General features: G+C 37.3%; 1 protein-coding gene and 1 pseudogene across 3 annotated transcripts; one reads left to right on the forward strand and one right to left on the reverse strand.

The window, feature by feature from the left end:
• Positions 1-635: 635 nt before the first annotated feature.
• TIMMDC1 (translocase of inner mitochondrial membrane domain containing 1) lies at positions 636-20,557 on the reverse strand. Of its 3 annotated transcripts, XR_002777271.1 has the most exons (10): positions 20,210-20,470; positions 19,907-20,117; positions 17,329-17,494; positions 14,424-14,512; positions 13,580-13,647; positions 8,291-8,369; positions 7,091-7,201; positions 2,619-2,857; positions 2,311-2,363; positions 636-842 (listed from the first exon to the last, which is right to left on the reverse strand). XR_002777271.1 is itself a non-coding variant. In XM_023523532.1 (8 exons), the coding sequence occupies exons 2-8, from the start codon at positions 19,937-19,939 to the stop codon at positions 2,707-2,709; spliced, it is 738 nt and encodes a 245-aa protein (XP_023379300.1). In that variant the 5' UTR covers positions 19,940-20,117; positions 20,210-20,557; the 3' UTR covers positions 2,197-2,706. The 3 variants fall into 3 exon arrangements, 2 of the variants coding, with proteins under 2 accessions (XP_023379300.1, XP_023379219.1); XM_023523532.1 differs by lacking the exon at positions 636-842 and having other exon boundaries at positions 2,197-2,857; positions 19,866-20,117; positions 20,210-20,557; XM_023523451.1 differs by lacking the exon at positions 636-842 and having other exon boundaries at positions 2,197-2,857; positions 20,210-20,381.
• On the forward strand, positions 16,632-16,750 carry LOC111736938 (annotated as a pseudogene).
• Positions 20,558-22,720: the final 2,163 nt, after the last annotated feature.

Below are 22,720 nucleotides of genomic sequence, written 5' to 3' on the forward strand. Positions count from 1 at the left end.
GGTGCCTGCCTATAGGTTGTAGAGGAAGGGGAGCTCAACACGGGGATGGCAGCTGTCCCTGAGCACTCGTCCTGAAGTCATACAACTAAATTCAGTCTTTCCCTATATATCTCTGGCACCTCCCAATCACTGTCCTTTTGCCAGAGGCCAGGGTAAGTGCCTGCAAGTGAGCAAGTCTGTGTGAGGGCCCTTTAAGAGGTCGTCTGGGTTGCTAGCAGCTTTCTGTCTCACCCAGATGGTCAGAATTCCCCCTGAATTTTACAGCCAAATTTTGTGGTGATTCCTCTTTCCAATACTAGAACCCTGGGCTGGGGAGCCCTGGTGTGGAACTGGGGCCACTTGCTCCTCCAGGGGGACCTTTACAGCTGAGTTATCCCTCCCAATTCTTTACCACTACACACGGGTGAGGGAATAGCACATTTTTGTCTCTGCCTCTCCTACCTGTCTTGATATGGCCTTTTCTTTATATCTTTAGTTATAGGAGTTCTGATCAGGTAGTCTTTAGATGGTTCTCCAAGTCAACTGTTCTATAGTTGTAATTTTAATGTGGTCGTGGGAGGAGGCAAGTACAGAGTTTACCTACTCCACCATCTTGACTGGAAAACCCAAATTTACAAATTGAAGGCAAGACCCTCTACCAGCAAAAAGACTACAACTTGCTTTATTGCCATCCTTGCTTTATCACCGTTGGCTGGAACCAAACCTGCAATATCTCCAAGGTATGCTTGTATACTAAACAATAAGCTGTCCTTAGAAGAAATTGATTGAAGTAAGGTAAATAGCATTCCATAGGGCTATCTTAGATCCATAAAGTGGCTTTTTCTTGGTATTTCTGGATTCTTCTGACATCAGCATAAAATTAAAAAGAAAGAAGTGGTTAACTGCTGTCCCAATGTTATTTACTCATTACTCTACTTTCTCTGAAATTGCCTTTCATAACTCAATGGCCCAGGAGTGAACCTGACTTAAGCTGGGGCAATCGGACAACCTTCTTATCTGAAATTTTGGGTCTGGACAGCAAAAGCTGACCAAGTTTCTCAAATGTGAAGGGATTTAATATGTTTAATTTTGATAGCTATAAAGGGACTAGATTATTCTAGATAGTCCAAGGAACAGAAGTATTTTTAAATGGTTGCTCTCAGAATAAAATCACTGAAGAAAATAAAGGTAGTGGACTGAAAAGAAGTTAAAGAAAGAAACAAAAACAGGAATTGCTGCATTTAGTTAAGATTCATAATCCTTAGACGTGATCAAAAAGAGACCTCAAGAATTAGCCTGTAAAACCTAAGAGGCAGCTTATTTATATTCAGATAAATTATATTAAATTATTGCTAATTACATTTCATAAATGTGTTAGTACTGTTTTTTCAGTTGTATTTTGCTTTTATATTCTTATAAACTTTTTTTTGTGATGTGAATAAAATTACTTTTAAAACCAACTATTTAGTTTTATCTTTTCCAGTTGAGTTTAATCTATGTGTGGGTATGAATAAAACTATGAAGAAACTAACTGTCAATTTGTCAGCAATTCATAAATGAGAAAATTAAGAAAAACATGCTTTTTGGAGTGTGGTAATAACATGTAAATCATAGTGAAAACATACTGGTGCAGACATTCTCATATCCTCATACCTTAATACTTATTATATAATGCCTTGTATGCCAGGGCACTGTGCTATGCTTTACACGGATCATTTCATTTAATGCCCATTTCATTTAATATCATTTCATTTGACAGATGAGAACACTGAAACTTAAAGTAAAATGGCTTTGCTACATCACAAGGCTATGAAGCCATATGGCTAGGATTCCAAGTCTACAGAGCCAATGGTTTTAGTCACCACACTAGCTGCTCCATAAACCTGCTCCTATGAACAATGATGTTTTCAAAGTAGGAATTAAGAGTTCTAACACCAAAACAAAGCACTAGCAGTTTTTTCCCTTCAATACACTTAATTCAGTCATTTCCCACCCTTCATTCCCCCCACTTCATAAAAGTTACAAGCTGCTGTTTCAGGACAGCTTCCTTCTTAGGCATCAAGCTCCTGGAGTGTGCATCTATCCTAAGTAACTCATTCATAATACAGTGCAGATACTTTTTTAGCAATACTGAGAGAGGAGACAAAGTTGGGCGGTTTCTTTAATAATGATGATCTACTTTCTTTTCATTAAATTTATATCTTATTTCAAATGGCATAGAGATTACCTTTGATTTTTATTAAAACAAAACACCAAACATTACTACACATTTAGACCCATACTGTTTCCAGGACCCAAGGGCACAACAGTTTCACCAATCATTTGCCTTACCTGGTTCTTTTATCTCCTCTTCCTAGTGATTCCTGGAGTACTCTTTTAAAGGGCTACAAGAATATATATATAATGTGTAGAATTAGACTTTAATCTTTTGTGAAATTTTTAATTTACCGTTGTAAAATCTAGGATGAAATATATTAATCGATCAATATAATGTCAAATACATAGATTGATAAATATAAAGTATGTATTTAAATTTTAAGGATAAGTAAAGTTAGGGTACAAAAGCCCAATTCTTGGTTTAAAAAAACTGAGCCACTGCCACTACAGGTACTAGTGCTTAACTGTGTCAGCAGACTAACCAAGGAGTAGCCTGACCACTGGCATTCAATGGACATGGCAACATAACTCCCTTCAATTCTCCAATGAGTTTCAAGTCTAGAACATTTTTCAGTTCTTGTCTTGTTTATCTGTTGATGAGGGGTTTCTAGGAAGATTTAACAGTGCTTCAATTTTCTTAGCATCATCCTTGGATGTATTTTTCTGTAGGTTACTTTCAATTTCTTCAGGGAGAAGCTCAGTAAATTGTAGTCTGGCTTTCCTGTAATCAAAAAATGAAAGGGATATCAAGTACTGCTCCATTTCTTTAGTTCTTAGATTTGTCTGTTTTTTAATTGCATTTGCCTTACTCTCCCTGCAGCTTATGAGCAAACACTGCTCCTTGCACTTCAAATACAATGACTTTCTTTTCCCTCCTAACCCGTTCCACTCACAAGTCAACTAAAATTCTCATATTACCAAAATTGACATTGCCATGGCAGGAGCTCTGATCCATAACATATTCCAGAGTTCTTGCAGGCATTAAGTGCAGAAGCTAAAGCACTCTGATCTAATGTGAGGGCCTTGTAACCTGGCTGTCTTCTTGCCCTCAGGGTCTGGGGGATGTGAGCCCCCTGCCACTCTGTTAAACTCTCTGTTGTCAGACCTTGTAGGAATTACACAGAGGCTGTAACAGTGGTGATCTCAGAAAAGAAAAATCAGATGGGACACTACAGATGTACATTTACTAAGATTTAAAATGTAATTTCCAAATAACAGATCAGTTCTTCTTCTAAATTAAATATTACTGTCTTCCTTTCTTTAAGTGACTATCAGAGTCACCTAAGACTTTCTTTCCAACTCTTCACAACCATAATTTGACTGTTTCTTCTTATATATCTCTATAGCCAGTTTTCTACATTTTCTTCTCACTAACGCAATTGTTTATAGACTCTCATTTTGACTTTCCTGTATTTATTTTCAAGCAAAGAAGCAGACAGATAAAAGGTTCTTAACTATTATACTAACTCTCCTCAGAAATATCTAATATATATATTTATATCTTATACATTTTTGGTACCATTCCTTTCTGCCAAAGTATTCTTTCACTGCTGTAATGAATTGTGTTCTCATACATTCTTGAGGTTTTCCATTTCTAAATAACTGATCAACTTCTCTTTTCTTTTTCTGGCTTCCTTTTTTAGTTGGATGAAATTATTGGTTCATAATTTTCCAAATGCTAATTCTTCCATAAATCCCTATATCAGTTTCAAATAGCCAATATATTTTTCCTTTAAAAAAAAAAAAAAAAAAAAGAAGTGTCTTATAACACCTAAGAACTAGAAATAAGCTAATACTTTCATGCTTTTAATTCTCCATAATATTAAATTTTATGCTGGCATTCAGAATTTTAACTACATAACTTCATATCCCAGCCACCCTCTTAGTATGGAGAAGAGAAAGGAATCAAACATATACTGAGCATTGTGGTGTTATTCTGCCCTTGGAGTGGCTGAAAAAACTGAGGGCTTGAAGTTAAGAAAAATATCTAAGGTCACAGAATTAATTAACAGTCTAGCTAGGATTTAAAACTTGTTTTTAGGTTTCATCGGCTCCAAAAGCAATGCTTTTCCTCCTACAGCACCTAAATCCTTGGACAATAATAGATCTACAGATACTAACAATTTCCATGTCAGTGTGCGTGTGTTTAGCACAAATGACATTTCGAGTAAAACCCTGAGGAAAATGACTGCTTATCTATTCAACTACCAATGCAGCAGCTGCAGCAGCAGATAATGTCTTAGGTACCCAAGAAGCTGAACTGTGGGAATCGTTTGTATCAGGAGTGCTAGATGGCAGCCTGTTATGTTGATCTTACAAAGAATCCACATGTTGTTCCAGTTAAGATGGCAAAATAGGTAAATGCTGTGCTTCTCTACTCTCATAGTCACATCAAAATTACAACTAACCTATAGAACAGCCATCAATGAAAATCACCTTAAGTCTAGCTGAATAGAAGTCCTATAAGTAAAGCTATACAGAAGAAGCCACCTCCAGACTGGCTGGAGGGGCAGAGAAGCAGAACAGACTGATCTCACACCCACATCTGGCAGTGGAGAATTAGGAAAGATCTCTCAGCTACACAACTCCCCTCTGAGGAGCAAAGGGTCCCAGCCCCATACTGAGCTCCCCAGTCCAAAGTGCTAGTGTGGAGTAAAGAAGTCTCCACAACTTATGGATATAAAAACCAGTGGAGTTTTGTAGGTGAGATGGAGGGCTCCTGGAGTCCCAGGCACTCCTTCTTAAAGAGCCAGCGCATGTACTTACTCACTGACAGACTCGCTCGCTCTGAGCTCCAGTGCTAGGGCAAGAGTTCAAAAAGTGCCAGGGACATATGGAGAGGAACTAAAAACTATCTGGCTTTAGGGCAAGGGCTGGAAGGGCGGCTTTCTCCCAGACAGAAGTGCTGGCAGAGGGCACTGTTCCTTTGTGGAGCCCTCCCTTGTACCCATGTGCTATATCTGACTCTCCAACCTGGAGGATGACACCACTTGCCCTGCTCTGGTGATTCTGAGACCCCAGCCCACCCAACTTACTGGCCCACCCAAGCCACTTCCAGGGGCTCATCCATATAAACAGCCTGTGTTGGCTCATGCTGTAGACTCCCAAAATCTTTCAAAGGTTCACAAACCCCCAACAAGTAGCATCTGGCTTCAGCATGCCTCATACCTCTTGCCGAGCAGCACCAAGCCTGGTACTAGTGTCACGTAGCCTCAGTTGGTGGCCATCTGTGAATCACTTTGTGGCTCATGCTAGGCAGCCTCAAGTTCAAGCAGCAGCTGAACTTGACTTGTGGTGGGGCCCCTCCCAGGAGGGCCTGGACCAGCACACCCAGTAGCCACTTCAACTGAGCTAGAGTACCACCCAATTGCCTTCACAAATGACATACCCGAAGAGCAGACTTGGCATGCACCAGAGCCCCTTAAGTGAATCCTGCTCTGTAGGGTCAACAACTACATATCTATCATCAATTACTTTAAATGTAAATGGATTAAATGCTCCAATCAAAAGATATAGGAAGGCTGAGTGGATAAGAAAATAAAACCCTTACACATGCTGCCTACAAGAAACTCACTTCAGATTGAAAGACACAGACTGAAAATAAAGGGATAGAAAAAGATATTTCATGAAAGTAGGGGAAAAAAGGCTGGGGTAGCAATACTCATTCAAGACAAAATAGGTTTTAAAACAAAGGCTATAACAAGAGACAAAAACAGACCCAGTAATCCCACTTCTGGGTATTTATTCCAAGAAACTCAAGACATGACTTCAAAGGGACATGTTTATCCATATATCCATTGCAGCATTATTTACAATAGTCAAGATATGGAGGCATCCTGGGTATCTATCAATGGATGAATAGATAAAGAAGAGGTGGTACATTATACAACAGAATATTACTCAGCCATACAAAAGAATGAAATCTTGCCATCTACGTACACAGCATGAGTGTACGTAGAAGGTATTGTGCAGAGTGGAATAAGTCAGACAGAGAAACAAATGTCATATGATTTCGCTTGCATGTGGAATCCAGAGAACAGGATAAACAAACAAACAACAGAAACAAGCTCATAGGTAAAGAGCATTTTGACAAACAAAAGATGGGGGGCGGGAGGATGGGTGAAGCAGGGAGGAGATTAAGAGGTACAAACTGATAGTTACTAACTAGTCATAGGGATGTAGAGTATAGCATGGGGAATATAGTCAGTAGTATTGTAATAACTATGTATGGTGTCAGATGGGTGCTGCATTTATTGGGGTTATCACTTTATAAGTTCTATAAATGTGTAATCACCATGGTATACACCTGAAACTAATATAATATTGTATGTCAACTATACTGGGGAAAAAAAAAAGAATCAGTATGAAATCTGCTATCAGTCTGATTACTATACCCCAGGGAATGACTAGATAGAACAGATGAAAGATTTCATCATCCTCAATGGCACCCACTCTATGTACAGCCACTATATCCACCTAATTCCTATGCATCCACAGCAAGAAGTAGAATCTTTGAATGTGGGAATAGAACATGTTCTGTATTATTTATAGATGTGTGTGTAAACTGGGATATCACCTTTTAAATTAAGCCAAATAAGCTCACTCATCGCCATGTATTTTCTTTAGGTAATTTCCTTATGCAGTCAAAATCATAGAAAAAGGAAAAATATGCAACCAAATGAAATTTACATTTTAACTTTTCAAAAAAGAAACACGTATCTTAAGAAAAAAATCCTCATCATAGTAATAATAAAATTAGTGTTTTTAATTTTTCCATTCTCCTTAATAAAAAAATGAGAAGACCAGGTAGGGTACAAGTTGAAGGACTCAGTAAAAATAAATTCTTCTTTGAATTGAGTAACAGTTTAACTCGAGTACTTGGGTTAAGAGAACACTACTGTCTAAGGCCAGCTGCTAGGACAGTCGTATACCCTAGTCATAATATGTTCCTTACCACTCTTCCAGTTTCAGCTCATGGAGTGCTTTTTGATCCTTCTGTTTTCTCTCTTGAACAGTCTCACCATAGTACTTCTGAAGTGCCATCAACAGGCTTCCTACAGGAGTGCTGAGGGGAAAGCAGAGGGAAAGCTTAGGAAAAAGAGCCATGAGACCATACAACATGTGAGCGACTCTGCTAGGGCATGAGCAACACCAGATGAACTACTTGTTCACTGACAGGAACATTTGACAATTAAAGTGTCCTTATTGAATAAAGAAAAAAAATTTAGGCAATTTTCTTCCTGGTCTGAACAATAGAGAAAAACAATCATTGCAACTTCCTTAAAATAACTGATATAAAAACAATAGATCTATAAATTGACTGTTTTTAATCAAAAATTAATCAGGAAAATATATATTTATGACAAGTTCTAGTCAATAGTTTTATACTGAAGGTTTCTCAGAAATAAAACTAATACCTGAGTTTAAAAAAAAATTACACACATACATTATTGTAATAATAGAGGAATTTTGAATATAGACCCTATCTTAGATAACTGTATTGAATTAAAGCTAAATTAACTATTGTGATAACTGTATTATGATATTATTGGACAATGTTCTTCATCCTGGGTGATACACACACTGATGTAATTTGGGATACAGAATTATGAAGTCTCTAATGGTTTAACCAAAAAGAAAAAAGAAATACACACATATCTCACATATATAGAGATAGAAAACAAATATGGCAAAATGTTAACAATTGGTAAATCTAAGTGAAGGGCATGGGTATTCAAATGCTAATTCATTCGACTTTCTATAGGTTCAGAATTTTTCAAAGTAAAAAATTAGAGTAGAAAAAACTTTTATTAAACTAAACAAACAAAACCAAAACAAAAATATTTTATAGAATGTTCTTGTTAACTGCTTCTTGTTCCTTTTTCTGGCTCCTTATAAGCACGTTTGCACAAAATACAAATAGTTTCAGGTGTTAGTGATTTTACACAGTTTTTTACCCAGAGAAAACTCGAAGTAAATCAATAATTGGGGTGGAATTAGAATTGGACAGTCAAAGCTACTACCAACATGAGACTAGACATCTTTTATATGCTCTAAGTATTAAATCTGTTCTTTAGAAATTGATGAGATACTTAAAAGGCAAGGCATTAATGAAAGTTGTGTTAATTTAGAATCAAACCATGTTAACACTTACCCCAGCAAGGCTCCAATTATGCCACCAGCCACCAGGCCATGTAGGCCTAAGTTTATTCTAAAAAGACTTCCTGTGACAGCTATTTAAAAACAAACACAGAAAAAAGGCAATGTTAAATCACCTTTAAGCACTAGAATTGCAATTTAAAATTTTCCTTCTATAAAAAGGACATAAATATCTAAGTAAACTTTCTGAATCCAACATTAATATACCACAACCTAGATTTCCTGAATCTAAAATGTCAATACAGTTATCTTCTTTTCCATTCTTAAGGTACAAAGGAAGAAATGTTCCTTTCACAAACCTAATTCATTAATCTGTTCTATGGATCTAACCTCTTCTCATTCTGCTTCATTTTTGCACACCTTCCCTTAAAAATCTGTAATTTCTTCATTTCCACCCCTTTCATTTCTTCCTTCTTCAGGGAAAGCTTTTCCCAAATAAACAACAAAAGACCCTGCAGCTTATGCTTCCCGCCAGCCTCACCCTTTCTGTACTGCTACACTGCACCTCTCAGGCAGGGCTGAAAGCAGGCATTTGCTTTACAGTGCCACCTGGTGGCAGGTGCACAGGTCATCTTCCCTTCCTACTGGAATTGTACATCCACGATGGTCATTTGTTTTCCTCTTTTACTATGCACAACACAACCACTACCATCTCAGGTGGTAACATTTTTAAAAAATCTGAGGTTTATGTTTCTTATTTAAGTCCTATATATTCATTTTTTTACTTTTCCTAAATTTTTTAATTAACAAGAACAAAAATCGCCTTTAACTCCATTATGCAGAGAGTAATAAATTTGTTGTTGTTTTTTCTAGTCTTCTTTTCCAAACAAAATATTTTTTAAAATCTGATTAGAATAGCCAAAACCAGGTACACTGACATCAAATGGTGGTGAGAAAGTAGAACAAAAGAAACTCATTCATTTCTGGTGAAATGAAAAATGGTATGGCCACATTGGAAGACAGCTTAGTGATTTCTTATAAAACTAAATATACTCTTACCATAAGATCCAGCAATCACACTCCTTGGTATTGACCCAAAGGAGTTAAAAACTCATGTCCACAAAAAAACCTGCACAAAGATGTTTATAGCAGCTTTGTTCATAGTTCTCACAACTTAGAATCAACCAAGGTGCCCTTCAGCAGGTGAATGGATAAATGGTGGTAGATCCAGAAAACGGAATATTATTCAGCATGAAAAAGAAATGAGCTATCAACTCATGAAAAGACAAGGAGGAACCTTAAATGAATATTAAGTGAAAGAAGCCAATCTGAAAAAGCTACATACTATGTAATTCTAACTATATAATATTTTGAAAGGCATAAGTATTGAGACAGTAAAAAAGGATCAGGATTTTGTCATTCTATTGCCTCTGGCTTCCACCATTCTCATGAGAAGTCAGCTGTTATTGGGTGTTCCTTGTATGCATTTTTTTTCTTGCTGCTTCCAAGATTTTCTCTTTGTTTTTCGACAGTGTTAACTATTATATGTCTAGGTGTGCCTCTTCATGTTTATTCTTCTTGGGAGTTTATTGAGCTTCTAGATGTGTGGATTAATGTTTTTCATCAATTTGGGAAAGTTTATAGCCATAATTTCTTAAAATACTTTTTCTGATCCTTTCTCTCTTTCATCTCCATGTAGTATTCCCCATCACACATATTCTAAGTATTCTTGATAGTGTCCCATAGATCTCTTGGGCTCTGTTCATTTCTCTTCATTTTTTAAATGCTGCCTTTCACAGGAGAAAATCTATACTGATCTATCTTCAAGTTCACTGATTCTCTTCTGCTATCTCAAATCTGCTGTTGAGCTCCTCCTCTCCAGTGAATTCTTAATTGCCATTATTGTATTTATCAACTCCAGAATTTTCATTTTATTCTTTTTTAATAACTTCTATTTTTATTGATATTCTCTATTTGATGAGTGATTGTCATTATACTTTAATTCTTTAAAAATGACTTGAAATATTTTGCCTGCTATGTCCAACAGATGGGCCCTGTCAGAAACATTCCCAATTTTTTTAATCTAATTTTTGCATGTCTTGTGACTTTGTTGTTGTTGCTGAAAACTAGACATTTTAGGTAATAAATTATAGCAACTCTGGATTTGGAATATCCCCCCACCCGGGGGCATGGTTGTGGTTCTTTGTTTATGGAATGACTTGCCTGGACCAATTCTATGGAGTCTTTTCCGTAGAGTGCAGCCCACTGATGCCCCTGCTTAGTTTTTCTTTTTATGGCTGGCTTTTCAGGAGTCATACTACCTTAGCAGTCAGCCAATGATTTGTCAGAGGTTATGCTTAAACATCTTAAGCCAGTAAGCTTCCACCTTTTGTCAATGCATCTTGAAGAATGCATTCGAAGTTTAGGTAATTTATAAATCTTCTCTGGTTTTTTCTTTCTGTGTTCACAAAGCCTCACAACCAAAGATAAGTAGCTTATAAGGGCTCTCCCAGTGTCTCCTGAGTGTGTATGGATATCTACACACGAGTTAATATGTGTACGCAACTTTCCAGAGTTCTAGGGATTAGTAGAATCTTATAAAAGCCCTTTTTGGCTGTCTTATTCCCTGATATCCTTGTTAAAATTCTGACTCATCTGCTAGTCTACTGCTTGCCCCAAACAGTATCAAAACCTCAGGTTAGCTGTGTGATATTGTCCTTTCTTGTTTGCAATTGTTTTCAGCAACACCCTTAGGCATGGAATTTTCTGCATTCTGCTCCAAATAAGGTCAGCTACCTCAAGCAGAAGAACTGTTGGTCCTCCCAGAATGCCCTGCCCTCGTGGAACTTCTACATCATAGAGCTGGGGGTTAGATGCTGAGAGCAGCTTCAGGCTGAAACACTACTGACTCCCATTGTTCTTACTGAAATTCAACAGAAATAATGAATAAATGCTTCTCAACTTGTGTGGTCTTGGTCAATTTCTAACATCTTTAAACGATTGTTTTTGATAATTTTGTCTAGTTTTATTGTTGCTTTTGGGGGAGAGGATTTGCCAAGCTCCTCACTCAAACATTCTAAATGTCAAATATACTCTTCTCAATGTCCAGACCCATGCTCAATAATAATGGTGAGGGAAGACATCCTTAACCTGATTCTGATTCTACCATTCAGTATTAGCTGCTGGTTTCTTTACTTATTTTACTAAAATTTACATTCAACCAAAAGACACTTATTCTACTCTACTCTGTCAAATGGTTGTGATATAAAAGGCAAATACTTCCTCTAAATTCAAGTAAGTCATCTAGGAGGGAAGCAAAACAAGTAAATAGCTAGAATATAGTGCTTTGATGTAACTATTTATAGTGAATTATAGGAACACAGGAAAAAGACACTTAAACGGGCCTAAAGATAGGAAAATGGGAGCTAGGAAGGATTCTCTAGGGAAGCTAAAACTGATAGATGAGGTAAACCTTGAAAGATAGGTTAAGTAGGACCTGAACAAAATTAGTTGAGGGAGAGGGAAGGTGGTAGGTTCAAGAAGAGAGACCAATATATGTAAAGTAAGAATATGCTGGGTTTGGGAAATCCAAGTAGATTCATAAGGCAGAAGCAAGAGTAGTACATGGGGCCAGATCAAGAAAAGACATTAGAGTGATAGGAAACTATGGAAGAACCTCAAGCAGAAAAGTATTATAATCATATTCGTATTTCACAATAGTAACTAAGGCAACAGTAGATGTGGAAAGTACCAAGATTAGAAACAGGGAAGACATGATAGTAGCAGTGGGAACAAAGAAGAGGTGAGAGAGTCCATATATATTTAAGGAATATAATTGATAGGACTAGAAGTCTAGAAACATGGAAACAAAGGGAAGAACCACATCATTACATGGTTTACAGTTTTGGAATTTAACAGGGTAGATGGCAGAGAACATAACAGCAAAACCAAGTATGAAAGTAGGGGGAGGAAGATAAGAATTTGGTTTGGATATAGGCATTTGAGCCTACAGAATACTCATGTAAAAATGTTCGCAAGTTTAAAAAGGGCAAATTCTAGTTGCTCCAATGCTATTAATGTTTATGTCTAGCTTTATGTTAAAAATTTTTTTATTAAAATGTCAAGTTCAAATTCTGTATATGTTTGACTGTGCATATGTACACATACCTAGAGAAAGAGAGAGTGCACCCAAAATAAAGAAAGCGCAAGTGATAGAGCAAATGGGCTAACATATTAAGAGCTGAATCTCTATATTAAATGATGTTCCTTGTAGTTTTATTTTTGCAACTTTCTTAACCTTGAAATTACTTCCAAATAAAAAGTGAAAAAGTTATATCAAGTACATGTGTTTTTATATGTGAGAGAATGTACATGAGTTAATGAGTGTATATGGCAGTGAACTTCAATTACATTTCTGAAAATACTTTAACACAATAAGCTCTCCATATCCATGGGTTCCACATCTGTGGATTCAACCAACTATGGATCGAAAATATTTGGGAAAAAAAAAAACAAAACAAAACAGAAATTTCCCCAAAACATGAATTTACCATGCACTAAGCATTATGCTGAATCCACACAAATGAAGTGATGTGTAGGCATACCCTGCTGTAGCCTATATGCAAACACTATGTCATTTTATATAAAGGACTTGAGCATTTGTGGATTTTGGTATCCGAGGGGGATGGGAGAGCATAAGGAAAGGTAATGTCTTGGAACCATTCCCCCATAGATACTGAGGGACAGCTATACTTTTTTTTTTTAATGTTTGTTTTAAATATCTATCAGAGGCAGTAGGCTTTAAAATAAAATCCAAACTCTTACCATGAAAAATCTGGCCCCTTTCTGCTTCACCTCAACAGTCTCATCTCAAGCTACTCACCCTCGTTCACTATGCTCTAACCATATTATCCTGCTTTTAAGAAACTTTCTTGCCTAAGAGCTTTCACCCTTGAAGTTTCTTCTGTCTAGGCTACTCTTCTTCTCAAGCTTTGCTCTTTTGCATCCTTCAGGTATCAGTTTAAATGTCATTTGGTTAGAAAGGCCTTCTCTGATCACCTTGTCTACATTAGATCCCACTGCCTAGTACTTTCGATCATAGCAACCTGTGGATTTCCCATCCACATTATGTTGTACAACTCCATAAATTCAAAGACCTTTTCTGTTTCGTTAACCAAGTATACCAAGGATCAAGTACAATGCTTTCCGTACATTTTGGGTGAATGTTGAATAAAATGTGATGAAAAGCCAACCAATGAATTCAGTAACTATGATTTATGTTCTTATATATTTCCTAAACCATATCTGAGATTGAAAAACATAAACAAGAACAAAAATGTCTTACCTCCTGCAATGACAAAATGGCTCAGGGCATTTTTATTTCGGTAGACATTTAGACCAGTGTTCACTGTGCTAGGAAGAAGGGAGGAGGAGGAAAAAATAAAATTTAAAGCATATTCCATTTACCTTCTTAACTGCAACTTTCATTAAAGAAATATGTATTGGCTTAGAAAACCCTACTATGTCAATCCCTGGTCCTAGTGTAGGCTCCTTCAATGTTTCAGATTGCTAATATGCCTATGGGTTTCTAGGTGGACTTTATCCTATTGAAAAATGAACCAAAAAACAATCACATTTCTGGAATAAATATTCACTTAAAAAAAGAAACATAAAGAAGAGTTTTAAAGAATATCTCTTACTTAGTCTTGTATCTATTTTGATACTAGTTGGTAGATCTCCATGAATGCAAAACTACAACTAGACCAACTTTTTACATAGATAAATAGTTCTTGAGAAAAAGGTATCATGAATCACTTTCATGTGGGTGTTCAGTTTTTATAATCCCACTGGCTCAAAAGATGTGCTGATAAAAGAATATCAATGTGGAATATAAACCTAAAAGCAACAAATGAACAGGACAAACAAACAGAGATTCATGGACTTGGACAATAGACTAGTGGTTATCAGAGGGCGGGGGAGGCGGTACACGGGATAAAGGGGGTCAAATATATGGTGACAGAAAGAAATCTATGGGAGTTGAACACACAGTGTAAATAGGGATATGCCTTACTGTTAAAATGTACAGCTGAAACTTACTGGATTTCGTTAACCAATGTCACCATAAAAAATTAATTAATTAAAAAAAAAGGAATACCAAGATGCTCTGTCACAATTCAGAGAGAACTTACTTGAATACAGTCACAAACACTGCAGTTCTCCAACTCCAGCGCCATCCATATCGGATAAAGCCTCGTGTGGCAGCACGATGAGCGGATTGCTAAAGTTAACAAAAAGGCTGTGAGGTTCCAAAACATCTTGATACTTTCTTTATTCTAAAACTGTGATGAAGGGATGACAATTATGAATTTGGCAGGGATACCTAAACAGAAAATCTCTAGAAATACCATTCCTTAAGTATTGAAGCTTAAGCAAAAGTCCCAGGACATCCTATTCTACCAGGAGATGAAAAAGGAAATAAGAATTGCTAATGTCAACCAAGTAATCCATCAGTTAAGTATCAACTGAGAATCTATATGGCAAACACAATGACAGATATAAAATCAGGATTAGACATGGTCTTTTTTTTTTTCCGAGAAATCTTGGGGAAAAGAAACATAAAATAAAGAACCAAGTAAATGGTAAATTAAGGATAAGGATGAATATAATACAGATGTGTAGGAAAGCAGCAGAGGAAAGAAGAAAACTAATCTTTATTGACCACCTTCTATGTAAAAGCTGTGTTAACATATTATCTCATTTAATCTTTACAGTATTTTCTTCAGGCAGGGGATTTAGTTTTAACTAAAGCATGGGGAAGAAGCTTCTAACCAAGATCACTTAACCAACAAGGAATAAGGTCAGAATTGAAAGGTAGGTTGTCTGTCTCCACAGCCTATTTTCTCTAGAATATTGTGAAAGCAGGTCTGCTATAATATTGTGAGGGTAAAGTCTGGATTTTTAAAGAATCCGAAAGAATCCCTAACTAGATCCTTAACTACTATATGATATTGGGCAAGACAAAAAACCACTCTGAAAGGTTATCAGTATGAACTCATGGCTTTTAATAAATAGGTAGATAATTACAGAAATAGATACTGATGTGTGTAGGAAGGTGTATATGAATATGTCACACACACACACACACACACACACACACACACACACACACACACACACACTTTCCTAACTCTGTCTGCTTAGAAACTAGAAGCCGTGATATCACAGTAGCAATGAGCGTACCTAGCACTAGATCTTGATTATTCATTCATTCATTCATTATTTATTTATTTTAAAAAAATTGGAGATCTTGGTTTTTAAATACCATTTTCCACTAAAAGAAACTAGAGCTCCTTGGTGAAATGGCTCATTCCAACCTGAAAAGTAAAAGATGACCCAGCAACACCTTGCTGTACTAAAAAGTGAAGGCATGCTCAAAGACGATGGAGACATATCAAAAGGACACAGAGCTTGAAGGGGCTCCAACTGTCCATATCTAGGCCAATTTGAGTATCAAAATTAATGATACTCTATAAACCTATAGAATAAAATAAGAATCCATAAGTCCACATTGAATAAATTAATTATAAATAGACAAATAAATAGAAGGGAAGAAAAAGCTCTTTCTTATAGCAGAATACTAACCACTAAATGTAGATGGAATGATAGAATTAGAAAATGGCCGTTTGGCAACCACCACAGTAATAACTGTTTCAGGCAAGAATCGTCATTGAATGCTAAAACTAGGGGGTAGAAATTTGATGAAAAATAGGATATTTGCATAGTTTCAAAGTATATAGTAAGTATCCATAAGATAACATAGGGAAAAAAATAGTAACTTTACAGTGAATAAACTTTGCAGAAACTATCTTAACCAAGTGACTAAGGTAAACATCACCAATAAAGGGATGAGCAGGTATCAAGAGCTTCTGATATAATGTATTGAGGATACAACATCAATTCTAGGGCATTCCTGCTAAAACTCAGAATCTAATCATAAAAAAACAGCAAACAAATCTAAATTGAGGGACATTCTACAAAATAAATGGCCCATAGTCTTTAAAAATGTCAAGATCAAGAAAGTCAAAGAAAGAAAGAGAAACGTTCCAGATTAAAGGAGACTGGAGAGGCATGACAGGGAAATTTGATATCTGATTCAGTATTAGATCCTGGACCAGAAAAAAAAAAATTTATCTATTTACTTTTAAAAAAGAATATATTAGCGGGACAACTAGCAAAATTTACATAAAGCCTGAAGATAATAATACTCTGTGTTAATTTCCTGATCTACATAATTATATTGGGTTATGTAAGAGAATTGTTTTTAGAAAATACACACTGAAATATTCATCATGTCTATAATTTACTCTCAAGCAGTGCACAAAAAATTAATAGCATGTGTCTACGGCCATGCCACCCTGAATGCGCCCAATCTTGTCTGATCTCAGAAGCTAAGCAGCGTTGGGCCTGGTTAGTAGTTGGATGGAAGACTACCTAGGAATACTGGGTGCTGTAGGTGTTAAAAAAAAAAAAAATTAATAGCATGCACTATACAGAAAAAAAATAAAACAAATGTGGTAAAATGTTAACATTTGGAGAATCTAGATAAAAGGTATATAGTAATTATTTGTACTACTTTTGCAACTTCTTTAATTCTGATATAATTGTAAAATAAAAAACAACAACTCTCTGGGCTGTAACTTCCTCACTAGTACAACAGAACTGATGAACAGATCTAACAAATTAGCGCCCTATAAACTGTAAAGTTATAAATGTTAATTACTATTTTAGTGTAAGCTGGTATATTCCACGGAGGCTTTGTGAATGGGACAAATATGCCACACTGAACCTTAATGATTTAGTAGATTAGAAATATTATTCAGAAAATAGAGCTATAGTGGTGATCCCTTAAGACAAGCAGTCTGACAAGCCAAATATATACACCTTAGCATAAGCGCTTCCATTGTTACTAAGTATGACTATGTCTTTACTCTGACATCCTAATCCCTCCCAACCCACCTTCTAACTGAATGATTAAGTATAAGTGAAATGCTAAATTGGTATGCCCTGAAATGCTTTTGGAACACTAGTACGTACCACAGCATCAAACTGGTTATGATAAATTTCTGCTTGGCTCTGCTCAATATAGCGCCGTTTAGCATGAATAAAAGCTGGTATTCCCCCATATGCCCAGCCAATGATGCCTGCTGAAATTGCCGCCCTATAAATATTCTCAAGTTCCTTTGAAGTTCTCTGCTGTTCACTAAAACATCAAAAAGACAATGTTGTTTGGGATTAGTATATGTATACTCTAAAAGACAGTATGATCAGTTATGCCAAATGCTAATACAACCACATTTTTCATTATGGGCAAAACCAGTTAAATCCTCTGATATCCTCTGCAGTTATATTACCAGTCACTCAAATTTCAGTCAAAACTAATCTAGTGTTTGGTTATTCTTAGGAAGGCAGTGACTGGAAGGGGCGCAAGGGGAGGTCCAGGGATGCTGGTAACTATCTCTTGGTGTTGGTTACACAGCTATGTTTAGTTTATGAAAATCCACTGATCAGTATATTTATGTACATTCTTCTAGATGCATATTATACTCCAATAAAAAGGTTTTTTACAAAGGTGTTTTTATTTGATGACCATTACAACTCTACTGTATCCCTGGAAACAGGAAGAATTTGTGAGTTAGATGTAGAGATCGATATTTCCTTTTTTGAATTTTAAGCTAATTTTTGGAAATTATACACATTTATGGGATTTTAGGGCAATATATGCAAGAATGAAATCTTAGATGTAAACAAAAGAAAACCAAACACTATCTTTCTGAATACTTTAACCTTTGTATGTCATACTCAGATGGGCCTATACTATAAAAAGCATTGAATGAGAAATCTTATGATGCAGTAGGCAGTACAGACCAACCTAAGTAACAAGGAAAAACTACTGTTTAATTCAATTTATCACCCTCAAAAACATAAGAAACTAGAACCACTAATGGAGCTTCTAAGATGCCCTCCAGAAATTGCTCTAACGAATAGCTACATCTGTAAATATTAAGTTACAATAAATAATGACCCTACTAGGTAAGTAAACTATTAAATGTTAATTATTTATATTACTAACTTGCTATCTTCATAGACTGTACAAGTGTCTGTCTATTCTAATTGCCTGCCAATAACCACATTTCTAAAAATAGAATCAGTGTCTTTAGACTTTCTGCCTATACAAGAGAGATCTAAATAAAATCTTAGAAAAATTTAATTCTTATACTTATTTCAATAGGAAAAACCATAATTGGAACTTTATATTTTATCTTTTATGGTGAATAAGATTAAAAACAACATTTACATAAAAACTAGTCTATGGTAGAACTCAGAAAAAATGTAAAATTGCTTGAGATTTAACAAGCAGATGCATATGCTTTGTCTCCTTTTCATCTTCTGAAATATTCTATTACATAGGTGATATTTATCTCCATTTTAACGATATGGGAACAGGGGCTCTAAGAAATTATATGGTTGGTCCAAACAGCTAACAAATGGAGAAGAAACAAGGCACAGTGGTGGAAAGGAGCTAGACTCTTAAGTAACAAGATGGGGTTGTGATTCTGGTTCTGTCACCACCGCTAAGTGACCTGCAGACAGATCACAAACTCATGAACTTTAGTCTCATTCATGATGGAGACCCAAGAGCATGAAAGTTACACTAGAATATCTTTCAAATTTCTTTCAGCTCCAACATTTTGTGCTTTATGAAACTGATCAAAATAACTCTTTCCTGTTATATACTACACAGGATCTTTCAAAAGTATCTCAAGTAAATATTGGAATGACCAATGAGAAGGCTAACTCATTAACTTGATGAAATAAACATGATGAAATCTAAATTAATTAAATCCAATTCTGCCAACTCCCTTGCCCCGACTACCTCAGAAACATAATAAAGCTTCAAAGTTAATTTAACCACTTGATAACACAATGTATGTAGTATGGTAAAATACTTCATGATAGGGCCAACTTTTCACCAATAATTGAATAGATGAAACGAATCACTGAATGAAAAATCTTTAGTTTTTCATTAAAGTTAACTCAGTTTGAAGGATTAACCTTTATTTTGAAATATCTTGTTAATCCAGCTATTATCTTTTATTTTATAAAATGGTGAGACAATAGGTGCTCTTTGTGTGTGTGTATGGGTTTTTTTGGGTTTTTTTGTTTTTTTTTTTGGCAAAATAAAAATTTTACAACTCTCTCTGTCATCTCTCTAACCTCCATTTTTTGGAGGAGAGGAGGGTCATGAATTATCAAAGCTCAGGACCAAGTGGAATACGGTATGGGTTTCACCGTCAAATCTGACAGGTATGGGTTTCACGGTCAAATCTGACACTAATCAGCTCGGTCTAATTCTTCTATCTGTAAAATCAGGGTATTACACTAACACTATATTTCCTAAATATCCCTAAAAGCTCTTCCCATTTGAAAGCTGTCCTGTTATCAACGGAAGTACCAAATGGCAAAGTCAGGAGGCAGGCTTGGGATACAAATATTAGAACCCCAAACCCATTTAAAAATAAACCGCACCACCCTGGGGTCCTTCGCCCAGGAAGACCCAGGTTACAGGACACCTTCGCAGTCCCTCCGCAGAGACCCTAGGCATTTTTTTTACTCTTTGACAAACAGCTCCCGGAGGCGGTCCCATCCGGATTCCAGGTAATGGGATTCTGGGACGTAGGAAGGCAGCTTCTGGTCCTCAAGGATTTCCGGATCGGCGGCCACAGAATCGGCGGCCACAACTTCGGCAGCAAAGATCTGAGGGAAAGCCCTGCAGAGGAAGCTCCGTGGCGCCGGAGGCCGCACCTCCATGGCCCTCTCCGAACCTGCAGACAGACACACATTTGAGTTCTCGGGGCCTCCGGGAGACGCTGTGGGAGGACAGTAAGGATAACTGCAAGAATGAATGGATGAATACCTGTGCACCAGGTTCGAACTACCCCGCGACCACAGCTCTTGACACTCCTGCCCTCACTTTGGAGGTCCTTGGACGCACGAGACAGGAAGTCCCGCCCCCGCTAGGGCAAAGACAAAGGGGAGGGATAACGGTGGAGCCTGACCCCAAAGCCCTTCCGGTTTGAGGACGGATGGACCGCAGTGGTCCGCACTGAGTGGTTTTGTTCTGCGCCGTCTGATACCGCCTCTGGCGCTGTCGCCCGGGGCCTTCTGGGCCACAAGAATCGGGTCTCGGGCCGGTTCCAGGCAGCCAGAGGTGGTCCCAGGCTGAAGTAGTCGAGCGTATTTAAACGTCAGAAACTTCACATAAATGAATAAGAAAGTGGAGTACGGAGAGGAAGGCAATTTGTGCAAATACAAGCCCAACCCACCGTACGACGGCAGGAGGAGCTTCCTGGGCTGGGCGGGGTCCTTTTCCGGAAAGCACCGAGGCGTTAGAGATAGCTCTGGGTGCCAGATACACAGATTTCTAGAACACTATTTTCAAGAATCAGCTTTGAGCAGGTCTTCCCAAGATTTACCTAGTTTCTGGAATTTCTAGCAGATGTATGCTTGGTAGTCCAGCAATTTCCCTTCAGTGCAGCCTCTGCTAACATATGCTTCCAGGTAGTTTTTATTAAAACGCACACATTTAAAATATTTTCAAACTTTTTGTGTAATTTCATTAAATCTTTTCAAGCAACTATAGTCTCATATTTGCCAGCCTCTACCCCTCTTTTATTCCTTTCTAGATGTAATTCAAAACTTTTACTCTTCAGTAGACTACAATAAATTGAATTCTGAAATTTTATAGCTGGAATTTTATAGATAAGCCCAGAGAAGTGACCGATTAGACAAGCTGAATTAGTGACAGTGCCAGGAAGATTTCTCTGGAGTCTGGGATAGAGGATTAGATTCAGCTCCCATGATAGCGCTTCATTACATCACAACTTCCTCTTTGCTGATGTGTCTCAGTAGACTAGCTTTGACGTCAGAGACCACATATGTCCAGGACTTAACACAGTGTCTAGCACGAAAGTTGTGGAAGAATTCAGATGCCCTGAATCTTGGCTCTGGCTCCAGGTTGCTGCTTATCCCATATAGGCACAAGTAACCAGGAGAGTCCCAAGGCCTGAAAGCACAAGAAAATGGCTGTGCAATCTGCCTAGTCTGCATGTAGAAAAGGCTAAATGCTTAAGATGATCCCAGAATCATTCTGAGATGAGGGAGAACTTGGCATTTTAGACCAAGGGTGTTGGGCAGATAATAAAGTAATTCACACAGAACTCAAATGTCCCCAGGACTCACTACCCTGTAGATATAAAGGTCATATCAACAGGCAAATTATACTAACTCCATAGCTGCCTTCTCCTTTGGGTAACTGGAGTTTCATTTTTAAGGTTCCCTGTGCCATCTAGTACCTTAAGAAGTCCCCAGACCCTTGGCCAATGCTCACTGTTGCTGCTACTCCATCTCAGCTCCTCAGACTCTACCTGTCACCTTCCCACACTCCTATTTCTCCAAGCCTGGTGGGGCTGGGGAGCTTACCTTCTTTAACCACTAGGGAAATACTCTCCTTCCTCTTTGGTCCGCTTTCTGAAGGGTCTCAGAGCAATGATAGGCCAAAAGATGTTATGAGGTTTACTTGGGCCAATGTTTCACATACAGCTCTCTCCTCCCCTGAATGTGCATTTGCCACCAGAATAAAAATCAAGGAAGGATTTCAGCAGTCACCACACTGTACTTCAAACCACCATTCTCCTACTCTCTGCCCTTTTTACTGAATTCCGCTCATAGAACTCAATAGAATCTTCCCCTATCATGAATTTTCTCCCTGGGGTCAAAAGGTTCCCTTTTCCTGCCATGTTCACCAGGTACTGCCCTGGTCACATATATTTCAGTTTATTATATGTGTTACCACAGGTAGAGAATGAATTTTAAGAACTCCCAAGTACCACTTCATTTACCCATCCCTCAAAGCATAACTTTTTACCTTCATGAAGTTTCCCATCTGCACCAGGAAGAAATTCTTCCTCTCAACTACAAATCCATTGTCTTTATGAATAACTAGCCTTATAAATAATGGGCCTCATATAATTTTAATCACCTTCCACCTATAAAGCCTCTCATATTGTTATCATCTTACCTACAGAGCTTCTTCACGCTAGGGAGCCTGCTGAAATATTTTATCTCCCACTATTTGTGCACAGCAGATAATCAAAAAGTATTTAATATTAAATGAGTAATTGTAATTGTACCTCTTCTCCTCATTCACACCTTACCTGTGGATGCAATAGGCTTATCTCAAATGAAGGCATCTTTAGATACATGGAAAGATGGGTTTTCATTTATCAGTATGTGCTGCTCTTGTTTCTAGTCAGTGTAGGGATGAAGGATAGGGAACTAGCATCTTCAATACTGACCCAATGGAGACACTTAAATTTTTTCTCTTGAGAACATATGGCTGAGAGACAGAGTCTGACAGTCTCTGGAA

The sequence above is a fragment of the Pteropus vampyrus genome, unplaced genomic scaffold (assembly GCF_000151845.1).
Source record: "Pteropus vampyrus isolate Shadow unplaced genomic scaffold, Pvam_2.0 Scaffold1, whole genome shotgun sequence".
Lineage (NCBI taxonomy): Eukaryota > Metazoa > Chordata > Mammalia > Chiroptera > Pteropodidae > Pteropus > Pteropus vampyrus.

What these genes read in the sequence shown, in the direction of transcription:
- TIMMDC1 (XM_023523451.1), bottom strand. Translation starts at nt 20,103, where the DNA reads ATGGAGGTGCGGCCTCCGGCGCCACGGAGCTTCCTCTGCAGGGCTTTC. An exon ending in CGGGAGCTGTTTGTCAAAGA is followed by an intron (nt 17,495 to 19,906) that starts GTAAAAAAAATG and finishes TTGATGTTTTAG; the next exon opens with TGAACAGCAGAGAACTTCAA. An exon ending in CCATTTTGTCATTGCAGGAG is followed by an intron (nt 8,370 to 13,579) that starts GTAAGACATTTT and finishes GTTTTTAAATAG; the next exon opens with CTGTCACAGGAAGTCTTTTT.